The sequence below is a fragment of the Myotis daubentonii genome, chromosome 3 (genome assembly GCF_963259705.1).
Source record: "Myotis daubentonii chromosome 3, mMyoDau2.1, whole genome shotgun sequence".
Classification (NCBI taxonomy): Eukaryota; Metazoa; Chordata; class Mammalia; order Chiroptera; family Vespertilionidae; genus Myotis; species Myotis daubentonii.
Window position 1 is genome coordinate 67,322,166 of NC_081842.1, and position 15,497 is coordinate 67,337,662.

Consider the following 15,497-nt stretch of genomic DNA (forward strand, 5'->3'; position numbering starts at 1 on the left):
TGTTTGCCTGCAGACCTTTGAAAACCAGAGGGTACCACGCTGAGAAGCTTGCCTGGAGAAAGGGAGTATCGGCCTCTATTTGCTGTTCTGCAGGGGTTTCTGAAGGTGGTGCGCCCTCCTGCTGGTGAAGTCATCTAGGATGCTACACAGACAGATGATTGTCATCAACACCCTTGGTGTTTGGTGCTTATAGAATTTGTTAGGGGAGGAAATCTGCTAACGATTTCTATTTTACAGCTTTATCCCTTTCCCTGTCTCAATGTTGCACTTACAGAGGAAATGAAGGAGCCCGATGATCAAGATACTGAGGTGGGGAGGTCAGAGAGGTCAGAGAGGTCGAAGAGCAGTGGAAGTCAGTCTCAGGGGTCCTCGCAAGCTTTATCAAGATGTAAGTAAAGGTTGTACATTCACTTGGTGTTTGATTATTAAATTTAGCTAAAATAATTTTAAAGAGTGTGTACTTAAATTTATGCAACAGAAATGGTTTACTTGTTGAACTCCCTAAACTCTAATCCTTGAAGAGCAGAGCCTGTGTTTTAATCCTTTTATCTGCAACTCCTGGCACATAGACAACTCTGTGCTGATAATGACCTGTCTGCACCCCCCATCTTGTTCCCACCTGTGAAGTTGTTGTATTGTACCCTGTGAATCACACAAGGACGCCTCAAGAAGTCGAATTAAGGAGCCACATTTATTTCAAAGCCAGAACTACAAGGGGCAATTTGCTCTCCAAATCTCCTAGTGCCCTTTTGGCCGAAACATCAGACTTATATAGGCAAATATCACAAAGGTATTGATTACATCTCGAGGTTTGGAATGAGGAACCTGGTTTGCAAAAAGCAGTTTGTTACAGAAGCTTAGATTGAACAAGTTAGTTACAAAGATTAATTATAGTTTTGGGTCTTGGGACCACTGAGTCAACGGAAACACATTATCTGGAGCCACTGAGGCCATTTAGAGTAATTGTGCTGTCCTGGTCTCCAGGTGCAGAGGAATGTGTTTCGAAAGACCAATAAGATTACTATCAATGGGGGGTATTCAAACCACAATCAATGGAGTATTCAATCGAATGGGATAACTTATATAAGTTCAGAAAATCAAAATAACTTTTTCATTACTTTAGCAAGCAAATAATTATAGAAGCCAAGTCAGCAGGGTTAAAATATTAAACAGCAAATTTTACCCAAGCATGGTTGCTACCATGCTTAAAAGTCCAAAGTTAATGGACTTTTCTAATACAGTGTGGGGCGATGAGAGCTGGACTTTAGTTTTAAGTCCTGGATCTACCACTTAGTGATGCTTGAACTTGGGTAAATTTTAAAACCTCCATTTTCTCACCCATTAACATGATAATTGAGCTATTTCAGGATTAAATTGGGTAACATGTGGAAGGATATTTTAGGCTCCAAATAGAAGAGAAAGAGAGGAATTTTGTAATAGGATTCTTAAAAGATGGCTGGCTCTTTCTGACTAGCCCCATGATGTTAGGTATCTTAGTAGAATCTTGACATTTTTTATTGTAATCCTAAATATAGTTTCAGAAATTATTTTTTACTATTAGAAGAGATATGTTCCTGGGGAAATCAACTCCTTCGCAAAATTTACATTAAATTATTTCAGTCTGAGATATATCTCATAGATTCATGATTTCTCCATACCATCTTTAATTTTAGATGTTTCTCTCCTCTTGCTTGGATTCTTACCACAAGGATTTCCACTGAAATCTTTCTGTTCAAGTCTCCCTCCATACCACCACTAGAGTTATCTTTCTAGAAAATTAGATTATTTCATTCTCCTGAAAAATTTTAGTTTGCTTCTCTCTTGTTTTTTTATTTTGCACTTTTCTCCACTCCCTACATTTCTGAGACAGGATCATCTGCGATTTTGTTTCCAGTCCTTTGCAGCATTTTTCTGGATGGCTGGATTGAAGGACAATGAGCCTTTGTCTAGCCTTGCCTTGGCATCTCCCTTTTCTACGTGAGGCCCTCCGAGAGGCAGGCCTTATCAAGTGTGACCTGGCCCTGTACTCAGCTCATAAAACAGTTTACACATCCTGGGTTGTAGGATCCCAAATGATAATCTGAAAGAATTTGCTGGCACCCTGGAACCTTCTACCCTGGTGATGTTAGAAGAGGTCTCTGTCCTGATTCAGCTACATACCTTATAGCTGGTTCCTGCATCCCCACCTGGGGGACCTTGCCTTGTTCTCAGTCTTGCTGAAATATCTTAGCAACTTCTTACCCTTTAGAATTCTCATGCAGAGTGAATTTCCTGGTTTTCCACCTAAGCATGGATTAAAGTGGACCCTTCCCCGGACTCAGCAATGGGTTTGTGCTGTAACTGAGTCCTATTAAGAAATTTAAGTAAAATGTATCAGAAACCATTCAGCATTTCTTCTAAGAGTGAAGGACTGTTAGTTATTAAGACATTGATTTCTGATTCTTATTAAAGGACTATTTGCTGGCCTCATATAGTAAATTGGGAAGTATTTTGGTCTCTTCTATTTTTAGAAATATTTTTGTGCAGAATTGATATTATTCCTTCCTTATTAAATGTTTGGTAGACTTTACCAATGATGTATCTGGGCCTATACTTTTTTTTAGTGGGAAAATACTAAACTATGAATTCAATTTCTGTAATAAATAGAGGACTACCTATTTCTTTAGTAAGTTTTATAAGTTTGTATCTTTTATAGAATTTATACATTTCTTCTAAATTGTAAACTTTGTTGACATAATTCTTAGGATTTATTTTTATTCCTAATATTGGAGATTTGTATTGCTTCTCATTTATTTCTTGATTGGTCTAGCTAGGAGTTTATCTATTTTGTTGATCTTTTCAAAGAATAAGATTTGGGCTTTGCTAATTTTCTTTATGGTTTGGCTTTTTATTTCATTGATTCTTATGCACATTTTTATTATTTCTACTATTTCCTTCATTCTATTCTTTTTCTTTTCTTTTTCTAGTTTCTTAGAGTAGAACTTTAGGTCACTAATTCTTGACTTTTTTCTTTTTTTATATGTACTGAAAGCTATACACTTCCCTTTTAGCACTGCCCTAGCTGCAACCCACAAATTTTGATGTAATATTTTAATTACTATTTAGTTAGAAGTAGTTTTTAAATTTTTTGCTGATTTTTCCTTGGTCCATAAATTATTTTTAAGTATGCTATTTAATTTCCAAATATTTGTAGTTTTTTGAGATAATTTATTATAATTTAAACTTCTGTTATAATCAGAGAATGCACATATTCTGTGTTATCTTTATCCTTTTAAATCTATTGAAACTTATGTCTCAGCAAGTGGTCTGTCTTGGTGAATAGCCCATGTACACTTGAATGTGTACCTTATATTGGTAGGTGTAGTATTTTATAAATATCAGGTTAGCATGTTTCATAGTGTTGTTCAGATCATATATGTCTTTACTGAGTTGTTGACTAGTTTTCTGTCAATTGATAAAAGACATGTATATAGCCCTGGTCAGTGTGGCTTCGTGGGTCAGAACATCATTCCATTCGTGGGTTCCATTCCTGGTCAGGGCACATACCCAGGTTGTGAATTCAATCCCCATTCAGAGCGTGTGCAGGAGGCAGTTGATCAATATGTCTCTCTCACATCTCTGTCTCTCTCTCTCATCTTTCCTCTTTAAAATAAATATAGAAACAAAAAAGACATTATGTGTTATAATATTAACTAAGTAAACTGTGAAAAGTTGAGGATATATATATATAATAATTTCTGAAACAACTATATATTAATAAACAACTATATATTAATAACATATTGGCAAAATGAATTGAATTAATAATAGCACACTAGCCAATCTTTTTAAAAACATCTTTTATTTCTTAAAAGTATGCTGTTATAGGAAATAGACTGCAAATGAAGTGAAAATGGAGGTTAACTCACAGGAAAGGCTTCTTTTTTGTGTGTGTGTAAAGTTACAAGAATGACCAAATAAAAATGATTTTTCTAGAAAGTTTTGAGTATTAAAATTTATTAACTTTAGAGCACAAATAAATTGGAAGTAGTAGCCACTTTGAAAATAAGAAAATGTTTAAGTCAAAATTTAGAAATTATTAAAACAAATTATTTTTAATAGCCACTACAAGAGAAGATAAACTCCTCTTAGAAGATACAGACGAAATATTCACTGATGGCGAAGAATCATATTTAGAGAATGAGGAATCAGAAGAGGAAGATTGGGAAGGAAGTTCCAGTTCCTTTCAAGATTATTACAGGGAAACCAGTGGAGGTATTATTAGTTTTGTATCAGTAATTGCCACTGTTTTAAAGATAAATTGCCCAAATTGAACAGTCATACTAGTAAATCCATAGAAAAATCTGCAGGATGTGTGAGGATGGTCAAAGGAAAAGCACGGAACATATACAGTACGGTGGGTTAGTGGCTGCATGGCTGTACTCTCCATTTCTGAGGCTCACAGAGAGAGCGCTCACGCCCTGTCTTCTGGAGAGTGGGGTGGTCTAAGCAGTGCTCCACCCTAGATCCATGAGAGTAACTCTCCTTTGGAACGGATTGGGAGTTGCTCTTTGAGACCGCTGAGTTGTGAGGCAAGCTCAGCTTTCACCCAGTGCACACAGGCATGTCGGTTCTTCCTCCCATGTTCTCTGGTGGGTGGCAGCCTATGTTCGGACCAGTAGTGGTACTTACTGCTAGAGAATTGTGGGCTAGCTTTCATCAAACACTCTTCTTAGTTATAATATTTTAATTTTTTTAGAATCTCGGTCTATGGAAACCCCTGGCTCAGCTGCAGAAGAGACAGAGGAGGACGTTAGGAAGAAAATATCAGAGAGCTTCTTTTACGATTACATGGAGATGGTTTCCATGCCTTTTGTGTCTTCAGAGTCGGACATACCACTGGAACTTATCATACTTGTGTATCCACTCCAGTTACATATGCAGACTTGGCATTTCAGCTTCTTAGGCCAGGGGTTGGCAAACTACAGCCCCATGGACCAAATCTGGCCTTCGACCTGTTTTCCTAAATAAAGTTTTATTGGAACACAGCCACATTCATTCATTCACATTTTGTCTATGGCTCCCATCACACTGTAAGGGTAGAACTAAGTAGTTACAGGAGAGCCCATCTGGCCCACAAGGCCTAAAGTATTTACTACCTGGACCTTTAAGGAAAAGTTTGCCAACCCCTATCTTAGGTACTTCTAAGAAGCTTGGCCCTTAGAAACTTAGAAATGCACGATCTTCATTTAAACTAAGCTTTTGTTTGATACCAAGTAACTGTAAAGAGAAATGATGCTTCACCAGCTTCCTTCCGTGAGACATGGTGTGCAGGGGAGCAGAAAGCCTCTCACCCCTTTCACCTCCTCAGCTGATAGGTTACTGCTCCAGTCCCGTCTTCCCTGCTCCTGCCGCTGCTCCCACGTGCTGATGGCGTCGCCCTGCTTGCACTCGCTGATGGCGTGGAGTGATTGGGGCCATTGCCAGCATCAGGTGGGAGTGGGGCCAGTGCCGTCAGCGGATGCGAGCAGCGGCTGCCGGCCCTGATCGCCCCTCAGGAGCAGGGGCAGGTGGAGAAGCCCTCAGAGGCGATCAGGGCCGGCAGCCACTGCTCACACCCACTGATGGTGCCTGAGCAATTGGGACCAGCGCTGGGCGCCGGCAGCGGGTGCAAGTGGCAGCTCTGGCGCTGGTTGCAGGTGCGAGCAGGCCAGCACTGGCAGTGGTATGAGCAGTGGCAAGCGCTGTGTGTGGGAGGAAAGAATTTTCAGTAACCAGAGAGGCTCACCCCATGACAGCGACTGGCGCTCCGCCTTGGTCTGGCACCCCTGCTCACCTGCTCTACCATCCCGCCACAGCCAATGCCCACCATGTTCCACACATGCGCCCTGGTGGTCAGCGCATGTCAGAGTGACTGATTGTTCGGATGTTCTGCTGTTTGGTCTATTTGCATTTTAGGGTTTTTTTTTTTTTAATATATAGAAGATGAATTTTCCAAGAAGACAACCCTGAAAAAGTGGGACACAAAAGAACAAGTTTTAATTGGTCTGGGGCATAAGAGACTGTGAAGAATGTAAGGGTGGAGATGACTGACAAGGGGGTTTAGTGTTTACCATCACTTTATGGTGTTAGGTTTGCAAGGTGGATAGTTAGGAGATGGTTTCCTGGAAGGTCCTTGGCCTGCCTTTAAATTGTGGTTATGCCCACAATAATGGCTTAGACCAGTGATGGTGAACCTTTTGAGCTCGGCGTGTCAGCATTTTGAAAAACCCTAACTTAACTCTGGTGCCGTGTCACATATAGAAATTTTTTAATATTTGCAACCATAGTAAAACAAAGACTTATATTTTTGATATTTATTTTATATATTTAAATGCCATTTAATAAAGAAAAATCAACCAAAAAAATGAGTTTGCATGTCACCTCTGACACGTGTGTCCTAGGTTCACCATCACTGGCCTAGACCACTGACTGGCCTCTCATGAAAGGTGTGCTTACAGAGGTAGGGTGGTGTACCGCCTGACTCAGGTTTGCTTTTTACATAGAGATATAATATGTTGTTATAGTTTCTAACTCTGTGTCTATCTCAGATGTAACTGAAATGAATTTCACCTTGAATCTCATAACCTGGAGTTCTCTCTCTTGAGTGTTTGTTGTTTGGGATTTTTGGTATTGTGTGTGTGTGTGTGTGTGTGTTGTTGTTGTTTTGTCTTTGGATAAGTTACTGACAAAAGTTATGCTCTCAGCTTTCTTCTAGCCTATGTTTGCAAATGGGATGGCATGTGAGAGTCATGGGGAACTTTTCCTGGTTATATTCTGTTAACTTTCTCGACCTATAATCACGTGCAGGGGGGCTTTGGCTTAAGCACTCTGACAAGCTTCCCATGAATTCCCTAAGATATTTAAAATATTATCCAAATCAGATTTTGAGGATTTTTTTCACCTAATTTAAGAACAAAATCGCGTTAGTAATAAATAAATAAAACTCTGAGTTTCAGAGTGAAATTCAACTACGTCAACCCCAAATCTTTACCCAAGAACATGGATTTTAAAAGTATATTTATTTCATGTTACTTTTCTTGTCTCTAGGATGGTTATATGGTGTCACTTCTTTTCCTTAGCAGTTTCTCTTCAGACATTCCTTTGGCTATGACTGCAAAAAGCGGGCCAACCTACAGCTGCTGGACAACAACACAATCATGTATATTGCCGGGAACCAGCTGATCATTCTGAATTTGAAAACCAAGGAACAGCTGTACCTGCGAAGTATTAGTGGTACAGGAATTGGTGTCATTGGGGTATGCCTTTAGTAACTTAGAAAACAAATCCATCTTCTTTGATTGATTGTTCTGTGGACCAGCCAGGGAGGTGCCAACATCACGTGCAGCATTGTGGGGTCACGTGAGATGCGCAGCAGTCTTTATTCCAATGCATTCTCGATTCAGTGACTCCAACCACAGCATCCACTGACAGTATCTCAGCAATATTGCAATGTTACGTTTGTAATATTATCTTCCCACTTTTCAGATAAGGAGCCTGGGGCTTACCAAGGTTAAGTGACTTCCCATGATCACGCAGGTCTTTTCACATTGAACGCTCTGTTGCTATTCTGCAAAAATAGTGGAATGAATAACACAAATGATAATTCAAATAACAAAGAGAAATAAATGCCAGATAAATGCAAGTATCTAATTGAACACTTGGAGATGAAGCATAGATACACATTCAGTACTTTCCAGCCGCTGACAAGAGGATCTGTGTGTGATTGGGAGGGAGCCTGTCTCTTCTTTCCGCTCAGCTGTCTGTCCCCGTCAGTCACCTTCTTTCTTGTAGCATCAGCTGCTGCTTCCTTAGGCTCCTCATCCTCAGCATCAAAGCATTCCAAAGGGACTAGTTCTCATTTTAAAGTTCTCTTACCTCGCAGTCTCTTTACCCTCTTTTGTTTTGATCTTTTCTTTGAAGCCAAGCTTCTGCTGTCTGCTCCGCCCTCACCTCACGGAAGCTGCCTTTACTGCGGTGAGCCAGCTCTCTGGTGGGCGAATCTGGAGAACACCTTTCGAACTAGCTCTTACGTGACCTCTTCATGGCAGTTGGCCCCTTGATGAAACCTGTCCCTTGGCTGTTTTCTACTCCGTGCTCCTTAGAAGCAGGTGTTCCTAGATCTGCTCTTCTCAGTAACACAGCTTGAGGGGCGCTCCTTGGTGTCTTTGGCCTCTTGCGAGGGGCATCTGTTCAGATTATGCTGTGTGAGACAGTGAGGGGGGGGGGAGGGAGGAGCCGGGTTTGGGGCTCATACAGCAGTAGTTCTTTACGAGACGGTTTCTAGAAAGATGGTGATCCAAATACAAGTCTTCCCTGCCCTTGCCCTGCCTGCCAGGGGTGAGTAGACTGGATGGCACTGGCAGGGGCAGGGCCCACTTCACAGCCCCTGCGAAGGCAGAGGGCTTCCAGCAAGGAGGCTGAGACTGGGCCAGGCTAGCAGGGGGTAGACCAGACCTAATAGGACATTGAGATTACAAGTGGGGGTGAGTGCAGAGCTTTAGAAGATCCTTTTTTTAAAGAAAAGGTTTATTTTTAAATTACCATTGATGTACAATATCATATTAATTTCAGGTGTACAACCCTGTGATTAGACATTTATATACCTTACAAAGTGATCACCCTGATAAACCTAGTACCCATCTGACACCATGCATGGTTATTACAACATTATTGACTACATTCCCTGTGCCGTACTTCACATCCCTGTAACTCTTCTGTAACTACCAATCTGCACTTGTAAATCCCTTCACCCTTTCAACCCACCCCTCTCCCACTGACAACTATTGTGAAGAGTCTTGGTCTGAGGAGTGAAGCTGGGAGTTGGCCGTGGGAATGGAGAAGGCGAGGAAAGCCTGAGGCCCACAGATAGAACTTAGGTTGGCCATGGAAACAGGACACAGTGAGATGGAAGCATGAAAGATAATCTTACATTTGTTTCTGACTTGATCATGCACCTATACATAGCATGTGTACAAGATAAAGTCCCTGTCTTCAGGGGATTTGTTATAAGACTAATTAGTGAGTTCAGCAAAAATCTATATATATAAAAGCCTAAGTGACCATCAGGACCAAACAACTGGAATGATCGGTTGACCAGTCGCTATGACATGCACTGACCACCAGGGGGCAGAGATCAATGCAGGCGCTCTGCCTCCTGGTGGTCAGTGCGCTCCCACAGCCAACCTCCTGTGGCCAGCCAACCTCCCGCAGCCTGTCCCCCCGCCTGGACAACCTCCTGTGACACCTCCCCCCTGCTGGCCGCCCCCCTGATAGGCATCGATCACGGGCCAGGCTGAGCCACCCCAACCAAGCACAAATTCGTGCACCAAGCCTCTAGTTTATTATATAACATTCAGTGTCCAACACTACTCAGAACATGCAGGGATTTAAATGAAGAAGGGTTCATGACCTGTATGAATTCAAAGAATTTAAAATTCATCTAAAAAGACAAAATCATATTAGAAAGCAAATCTCCAAAAATTAAATGTATACAAGTACATGATACTTGTGGCACTAGCTGTGTGCAAATATTGATGGGCCCAGATGTGAGGGTCTTGGGTTCTGTGGAGGGAGTCAGTCAGAGGCCTGAATTCATACCATCTACAGAATACTGAGCAACATCTAATGATCCCTTATTCTAGTATTTCTATCACTTTATGGCTAACAATAGTTTTGCAATTTCTGTCTTTCTGTTTTGTTATGCAATAATTTGGTCGGAGGTCAGTAGTTAGAGGATAGTGTGGTCAAGAATGCTCTAATTGTAATCCTCACCTCCTGGACTCGAGCAGCTGTGTCCCCAGGGGTGTTTTCCGAGTGTGCGGGACAGAACAGGGGCCTTGCCTCCACTGCCCAGGTCAACTTCATTAAAAAAAGTTTTTATCTTTATTGTAGAAAGTATTACAGATGTCCCCCTTTTTCCCCATTGACCCCCCTCCAGCTCGCACCCGTGTCCATGAGTTATGCATACATACATACACATTCTTTGGTTAATCTCTTTCCACCCATCCATCCATCCCCATCTTCCCTCTGAGATTTGACAGTCTGTTCCATGCTTCTAGACCCATTTTGTTCATCAGCTTATTCTGTTCACTAGATCCCACATATGAGTGAGATCATGTGATACTTCTCTGACTGGCTTATTTCACTTAGCATAATACTCTCCAGGTCTCCCTATGCTGTCTCAAAGGGTAAGAGACCCTTCTGTTTTTACTGCTGCATAGTATTCCATGGTGTAAAGGTACCGCTTGGGCTGTTTTCAGATCTTAGCTATTGTAAATTGCGCTGCTATGAACATAGGGATGCATATATTCTTTCTGATTGGTGTTCCAGGTTTCTCAGGATATATTCCTATAAGTGGGATCACTGGGTCAAATGGCAGTTCCATATTTAATACCTCATTGTTGTTTTAATTTGCATCTTTCATGATCAGTGACTTTGAGCATTTTTTCATGTCTCTTGGCCATCTGTATGTCCACTTTGGAGAAGTGTCTATTTAGGTCCTTTGTCCAGTTTTTAATTGCATTGTTTATCTTCCTTTTGTTAAGTTCTATGAGTTCCTTACATATTTTGGATATTAACCCTTTATTGGATGTATCATTGCCAAATATGTTCTCCCATACAGTGGGCTCCCTTTTCATTTTGTTGATGGTGTCTTCTGCTGTGCAGAAGCTTTTTATTTTGATGTAGTCTCATTAGTTTACTTTGTTTCCCTTGCCTCAACTTCATTTTTAAATATTTTGACAAGGTTATGAGAAACCTGTGAGAAATGTGTTAGGGGGCATATAAGCTATCTTCTAGAAAAGATGGGATGAATCTATATGTTGAGTGTAAATAAATGACTTACCAGTTCTGGGGTCTCCACTAAAAATGAAGCAAAACACCAAAACTCAACCCCACAGTAACTTCCTATCTGAAAGCGCAGAAACTTTTTCGCTTACTACAAGTAAGACCTAGAAGGATAAAAGAGTTGCTTGAATCCCCATTCAGGTTTCTGAGGCTACAAGTCCTACATAATATTTATTTGGAGAAAGATATCTAGAAAGATATAGTCTCAACCCATATCCTCCTAACTCCTTGGAATCTACCCTTTTTTAGTTACATTTACTTCTTGACTCCAACATCTGGCTTCAATTCTGTCTCTGATGTTTACCAGCTATATGACTTCAAGCAAGTTCCTTAACCTCTCTGTGCCTCAGTTCCTCATCAATAAGATGGGAGTGATAATGGTATCCCAGCTCACAAGGTTAATGTGAAATTTAAGGGAAATAATGCTTATATAAAACTTAGGTCAGGCTCTGGCACATAGTAAGCCCTCAATAAATGTCAGCTGCTTTCAACGTTATACTTATTCTACTGAGTGTCCATCCTATAAATCCAAGCCTTGTTTCAACTTGAAGTGATAGGTATTTACTTGCCTGGAAGAATAAGAGGCAACTTGCCAGCAGGAAAGCAGTCAATCATAGGTCTTATCAGCCATGTGTGGAGGGAAGGAGGTGGTCTGCAACCTTGTCTTGGGCACCAGAACTTCCCGTGCAGTCTGTCTCAGAACCAAGCTCCTGGTCCTTATGTATATAATCTGGAGTTGCATAACAGTAACTGAAAATAGAAATCTATAAGTACAATATGTGTTTGAAATAGCTTATTCTTACAACAATCTATTTTGATTTTTTGGCTACCCATTTACTTTTCCGGTATGTTGGCTTACCAATCAACAAAAGTAACAGAAATGAACATATGATTCTAACCAGCTTATACGTCTATCATTTGAAATGCTGGCACCAAATAATTTATCTAGAGCATGTTAATATATTTCCCTCTATGTCTGGCTTGAAAATAGTGTGACTTTCTCACTTCTAATAAGTTTACATTAATTTGTATTAACTTTGTTCAGGGCAAAATTTTTTAAATTGGGATATAAACTATTCTGGAAACAAGCATTTTTCTATACTAAAATTTAGGTTGATTTATACGAAGGGTAAACAATTAATCCAAATTAGTGGTTCCCAAAGAGTGGTTTTCAGACTACAGCGTCAACATCACTTGGGAGCATGTTAGAAATCTAACTGCACATTCTCGGGCCGCAGCCCTGACTTACTGAATCTGACACTCTGTGGTGGGGCTTGCATTCTGTGCTTTCATAAGCCCTCTCTGGGACTCTGATGCACTTTAACGACTTAGAATCACTGTTCCAGTTCTTCTGAAAGCAACTTAGAAATTTCTGGAGTTGAATATGACTATTAATAAAAGTAAAACTTAAAATGATATTCTAGTTTTCAGTTAAATCATATCCATCATCAAATATATATCTATTGGAGTGGATCCTAATAAACACATTGTAAGATAACAGTTGCTAAATACTGCATTAATAGGACTATTTATATGAAAATCTTTGCTTTATTATTTTAGTGAGATTTTATTTTTTGTAGGTTCACCCTAATAAAACTCACTTCGCAGTAGCTGAAAAAGGAGTTGCCCCAAAGATAATCATCTATGAATATCCTTCTCTGAGGCCTTACAGAATCCTTCATGGTGAGTCCAGTAGAATCTTTAAAACACCGGTGTTTGCCCTAGCTGGTGTGGCTCAATGGATAGAGCATCAGCCTGCAAGTCAAAGGCACATGCCCGGGTTGCAGGCTCGATCCCCAGTGGGGGGCATGCAGGAGGCAGCCAATCAATGATTCTCATCATTGATGTTTCTATCTCTCCCTCTTCCTCTTCCTTCTTCTCTGAAATCAGTAAAAATATATTAAAAACAAAACAAAAAAACACCAGTGTTCAAGGTCAACAACATTCTGAAAAACATGTAACATTATTATATCAGTCAGGGTCCTCCAGAGAATCAGAACTAGTAGAAGACTGAAGAGAGGTATGGTCTCAACCCATTTCCCCCCAAGTCCTTGGAATCTACTATTTTCCCCCTTTATTTAAAGGAATTGGCTTATGCAATTGTGGGGGCTGGCAAACCTGAAGTTTGTAGGACATTGCCTGTTAGATCTGTCTAATTCTGAGAGATGGGTATTGAAGTCTCCAAATATCATAGTAGATTCATATATTTCTTCTTGAAGTTTTTGTCTGTTTTTGCCTCATATAATTTGATGCTCTGTTGTTAAGGGCATACATGTTAAGAATTATGTCTTCTTGGAAAATTGAAACCCTTTATCATTATATAATGCCCTTCTTTATCCCTGATAATTTTCCTTACTTTTAAGTCTGCTCTATCTGAAATTAATATAGCTACTCCTGCTTTCTTTTGACTGGTGTTAGCAAGGTATATATTTTCTCCATTCATTTACTTTTAATCTACATATATCTTTATATTTAATATGTAGTTGAGTCATGTTTTTTGATTCACTGTGATTCACTCTGTCTTTTAATTGGTACATTTAGACTACTGGCATTCAAAGTGATTATATAGTTGGATTAATATCTATATTTGTTAGTTTTCTATTTGTTGCCATTGTTCTTTGTTCCTATTTTTTCTCCCACTTTTTTCTACCTTTTGTGGTTTTAATTGACCATTTTATATGATTCCATTTTTTCTCCTTTCTTAGCATGTTATACTTCTTTTTAAAACTTTTTTTAGTGGTTACCTAGAGTTCACAATACATATTTACAACTAATCCAGGTCTACTCTTAAGTAACACTATACCACTTCACAGGTAGTGTAATTATCTTATAATAACAAAATAATCATAATTCCTCCTTTCTGTCCCTTATATCATTGCTGCCATTTATTTCACTTATCTATAAGCATACCTATATACATAAACATACATACTCAAATACGTTGTGACTATTATTTTGAACAAACTGTTATCTGTTACAACAATTCAGAATAAGAAAAATGTTTTAATTTTACCTTCACTTATTCCTTCTTTGATGCTCTTCCTTTCTCCGTGCATATCTTAGTTTCTGACCTATGTTATTTTCCTTCTCTTTAAAGAACTTAACATTTCTTGCAAGGCAGGTCTACTGAAAACAAATTCCCTCTATATTTGTCTGTCTGTAGGATGATTTCATAGGTTACAGAATTCTAGGTTGGTGTTTCTCTTGTCTCAACACTTTAAATATTTTATTCCACTTTCTCCTTGCTTGCATGGTTTCTGAGAAAAAGTTGGATTAATTCTTATCTTTGTTCTTTTGTCAGTAAGGGGCTTCGCCCTCTGCCCCAGCTTCTTCAATATTTTTTCTTTATCTTCCATTTTCTGTACTTTTGGGGACATTTATCCTGGTTGGTGTTCTCTGAACTTCCTGGATCCGTGGTCTGGGGTCTGATGTTAATTTGGGGGAAATTCTCAGTCATTATTGTTTCAAATATTTCTTCTGTTCCTTTCAGTCTTCTCTTTCTGGTGATCCCGTTACACATATGTTGCACCCATTGTAGTTGCCCCACAGCCCTTGGATATGCTGTTCTGTTTTTATCAGTCTTTGTTCTCTTTGCTTTTCAGTTTTGGAAGTTTCTGTTGACATAGCCTCTAATGCAGAGATTCTTCCCCCAGCTGTGTCCAGTCTACTAATAAGCCCATCAAGGCATTCTTTATTTCTGCTACCGTGTTTTTGATCTCCTGCTTTTCTCTTTGGTTCTATTGTAGGATTTCCATCTCTCTGCTTACATTGCCCGTCCATTCTTAGAGGCTGTCTGTATTATCCATTAGAGCCCTTAGCATATTAATCATAGTTGTTTTGAATCCCTGATCTGATCATTCCAACATCCATGCTATGTCTGGTTACGATGCTTGCTCTATCCCTTCAAACTGTGCTCTATGCTTTGATATGCTGTCTAATTTTTTTCTTGGGAGCCAGGGTTGATATACTCGGCAGAAAGAACTCCTTTAAGTGGGCCTTTAGACATGGCGGTAAGGTGTAGGGGGAGGGGAAGCATTCTCTAGTCTCATGATTAGGTCTCAATTTTTAGTGAGCCTGTTCTTCTGAACTGTGAACTTTAAAATGTTACTCAGTATTTTTCTACACCCATAGGTGGGAGAGGATGGCTAGAGTGGGCTGGAGTTGGGGACAGGCATACCTTGGAGATAATGCAGGTTTGGTCCCATACCACTGCAATCAAGCAAATATTGCAGTGATGTGAGTTGTAATCATTTTGTTGGTGGAGAGCTTGCCTTCAATTTGTAAAAAGCACAGCATCCGTGAAGCCCATTAAGCAAAGGGCAGTATACAAGCAAGCCTGTGTTTTAGTTACTCCTTTTTTTTTTTTTTTAATTTCTTTATTGGTTAAGGTATTACAAATGTGTCCTCATCCCCCCACTAACCCCCAACCCCCCACCCCCCCGCACTCATACTTGCATCCCCCCGTGGTCCGTGTCCATTAGTTTGGCTTATATGCATGCATACAAGTCCTTTGGTTGATCTCTTCCCCTTACCCCCGCCCTCCCCTATAATACCTCAGCGTTGCTGGCGCTGCTCATTGGTTTCTCCTGAGGGCAGGCCTTATTCCGAACAAACTGCTCCGGGCATTTCCA

At 40.0% G+C, this 15,497-nt stretch overlaps 1 protein-coding gene across 1 annotated transcript in view; it reads left to right on the forward strand.

Annotated features, from left to right (window-relative positions):
* The first annotated feature begins 279 nt into the window (after nt 1-279).
* CFAP44 (cilia and flagella associated protein 44) overlaps nt 280-15,497 on the forward strand; it is a 114,265-nt gene continuing 99,047 nt past the window's right edge. Inside the window, exons 1-5 of the mRNA XM_059687827.1 lie at nt 280-388; nt 4,102-4,254; nt 4,739-4,898; nt 7,115-7,277; nt 12,447-12,549. Of these exons, the coding sequence (XP_059543810.1) occupies nt 280-388; nt 4,102-4,254; nt 4,739-4,898; nt 7,115-7,277; nt 12,447-12,549 (688 nt within the window). The remainder of the gene's footprint in view (nt 389-4,101; nt 4,255-4,738; nt 4,899-7,114; nt 7,278-12,446; nt 12,550-15,497) is intronic.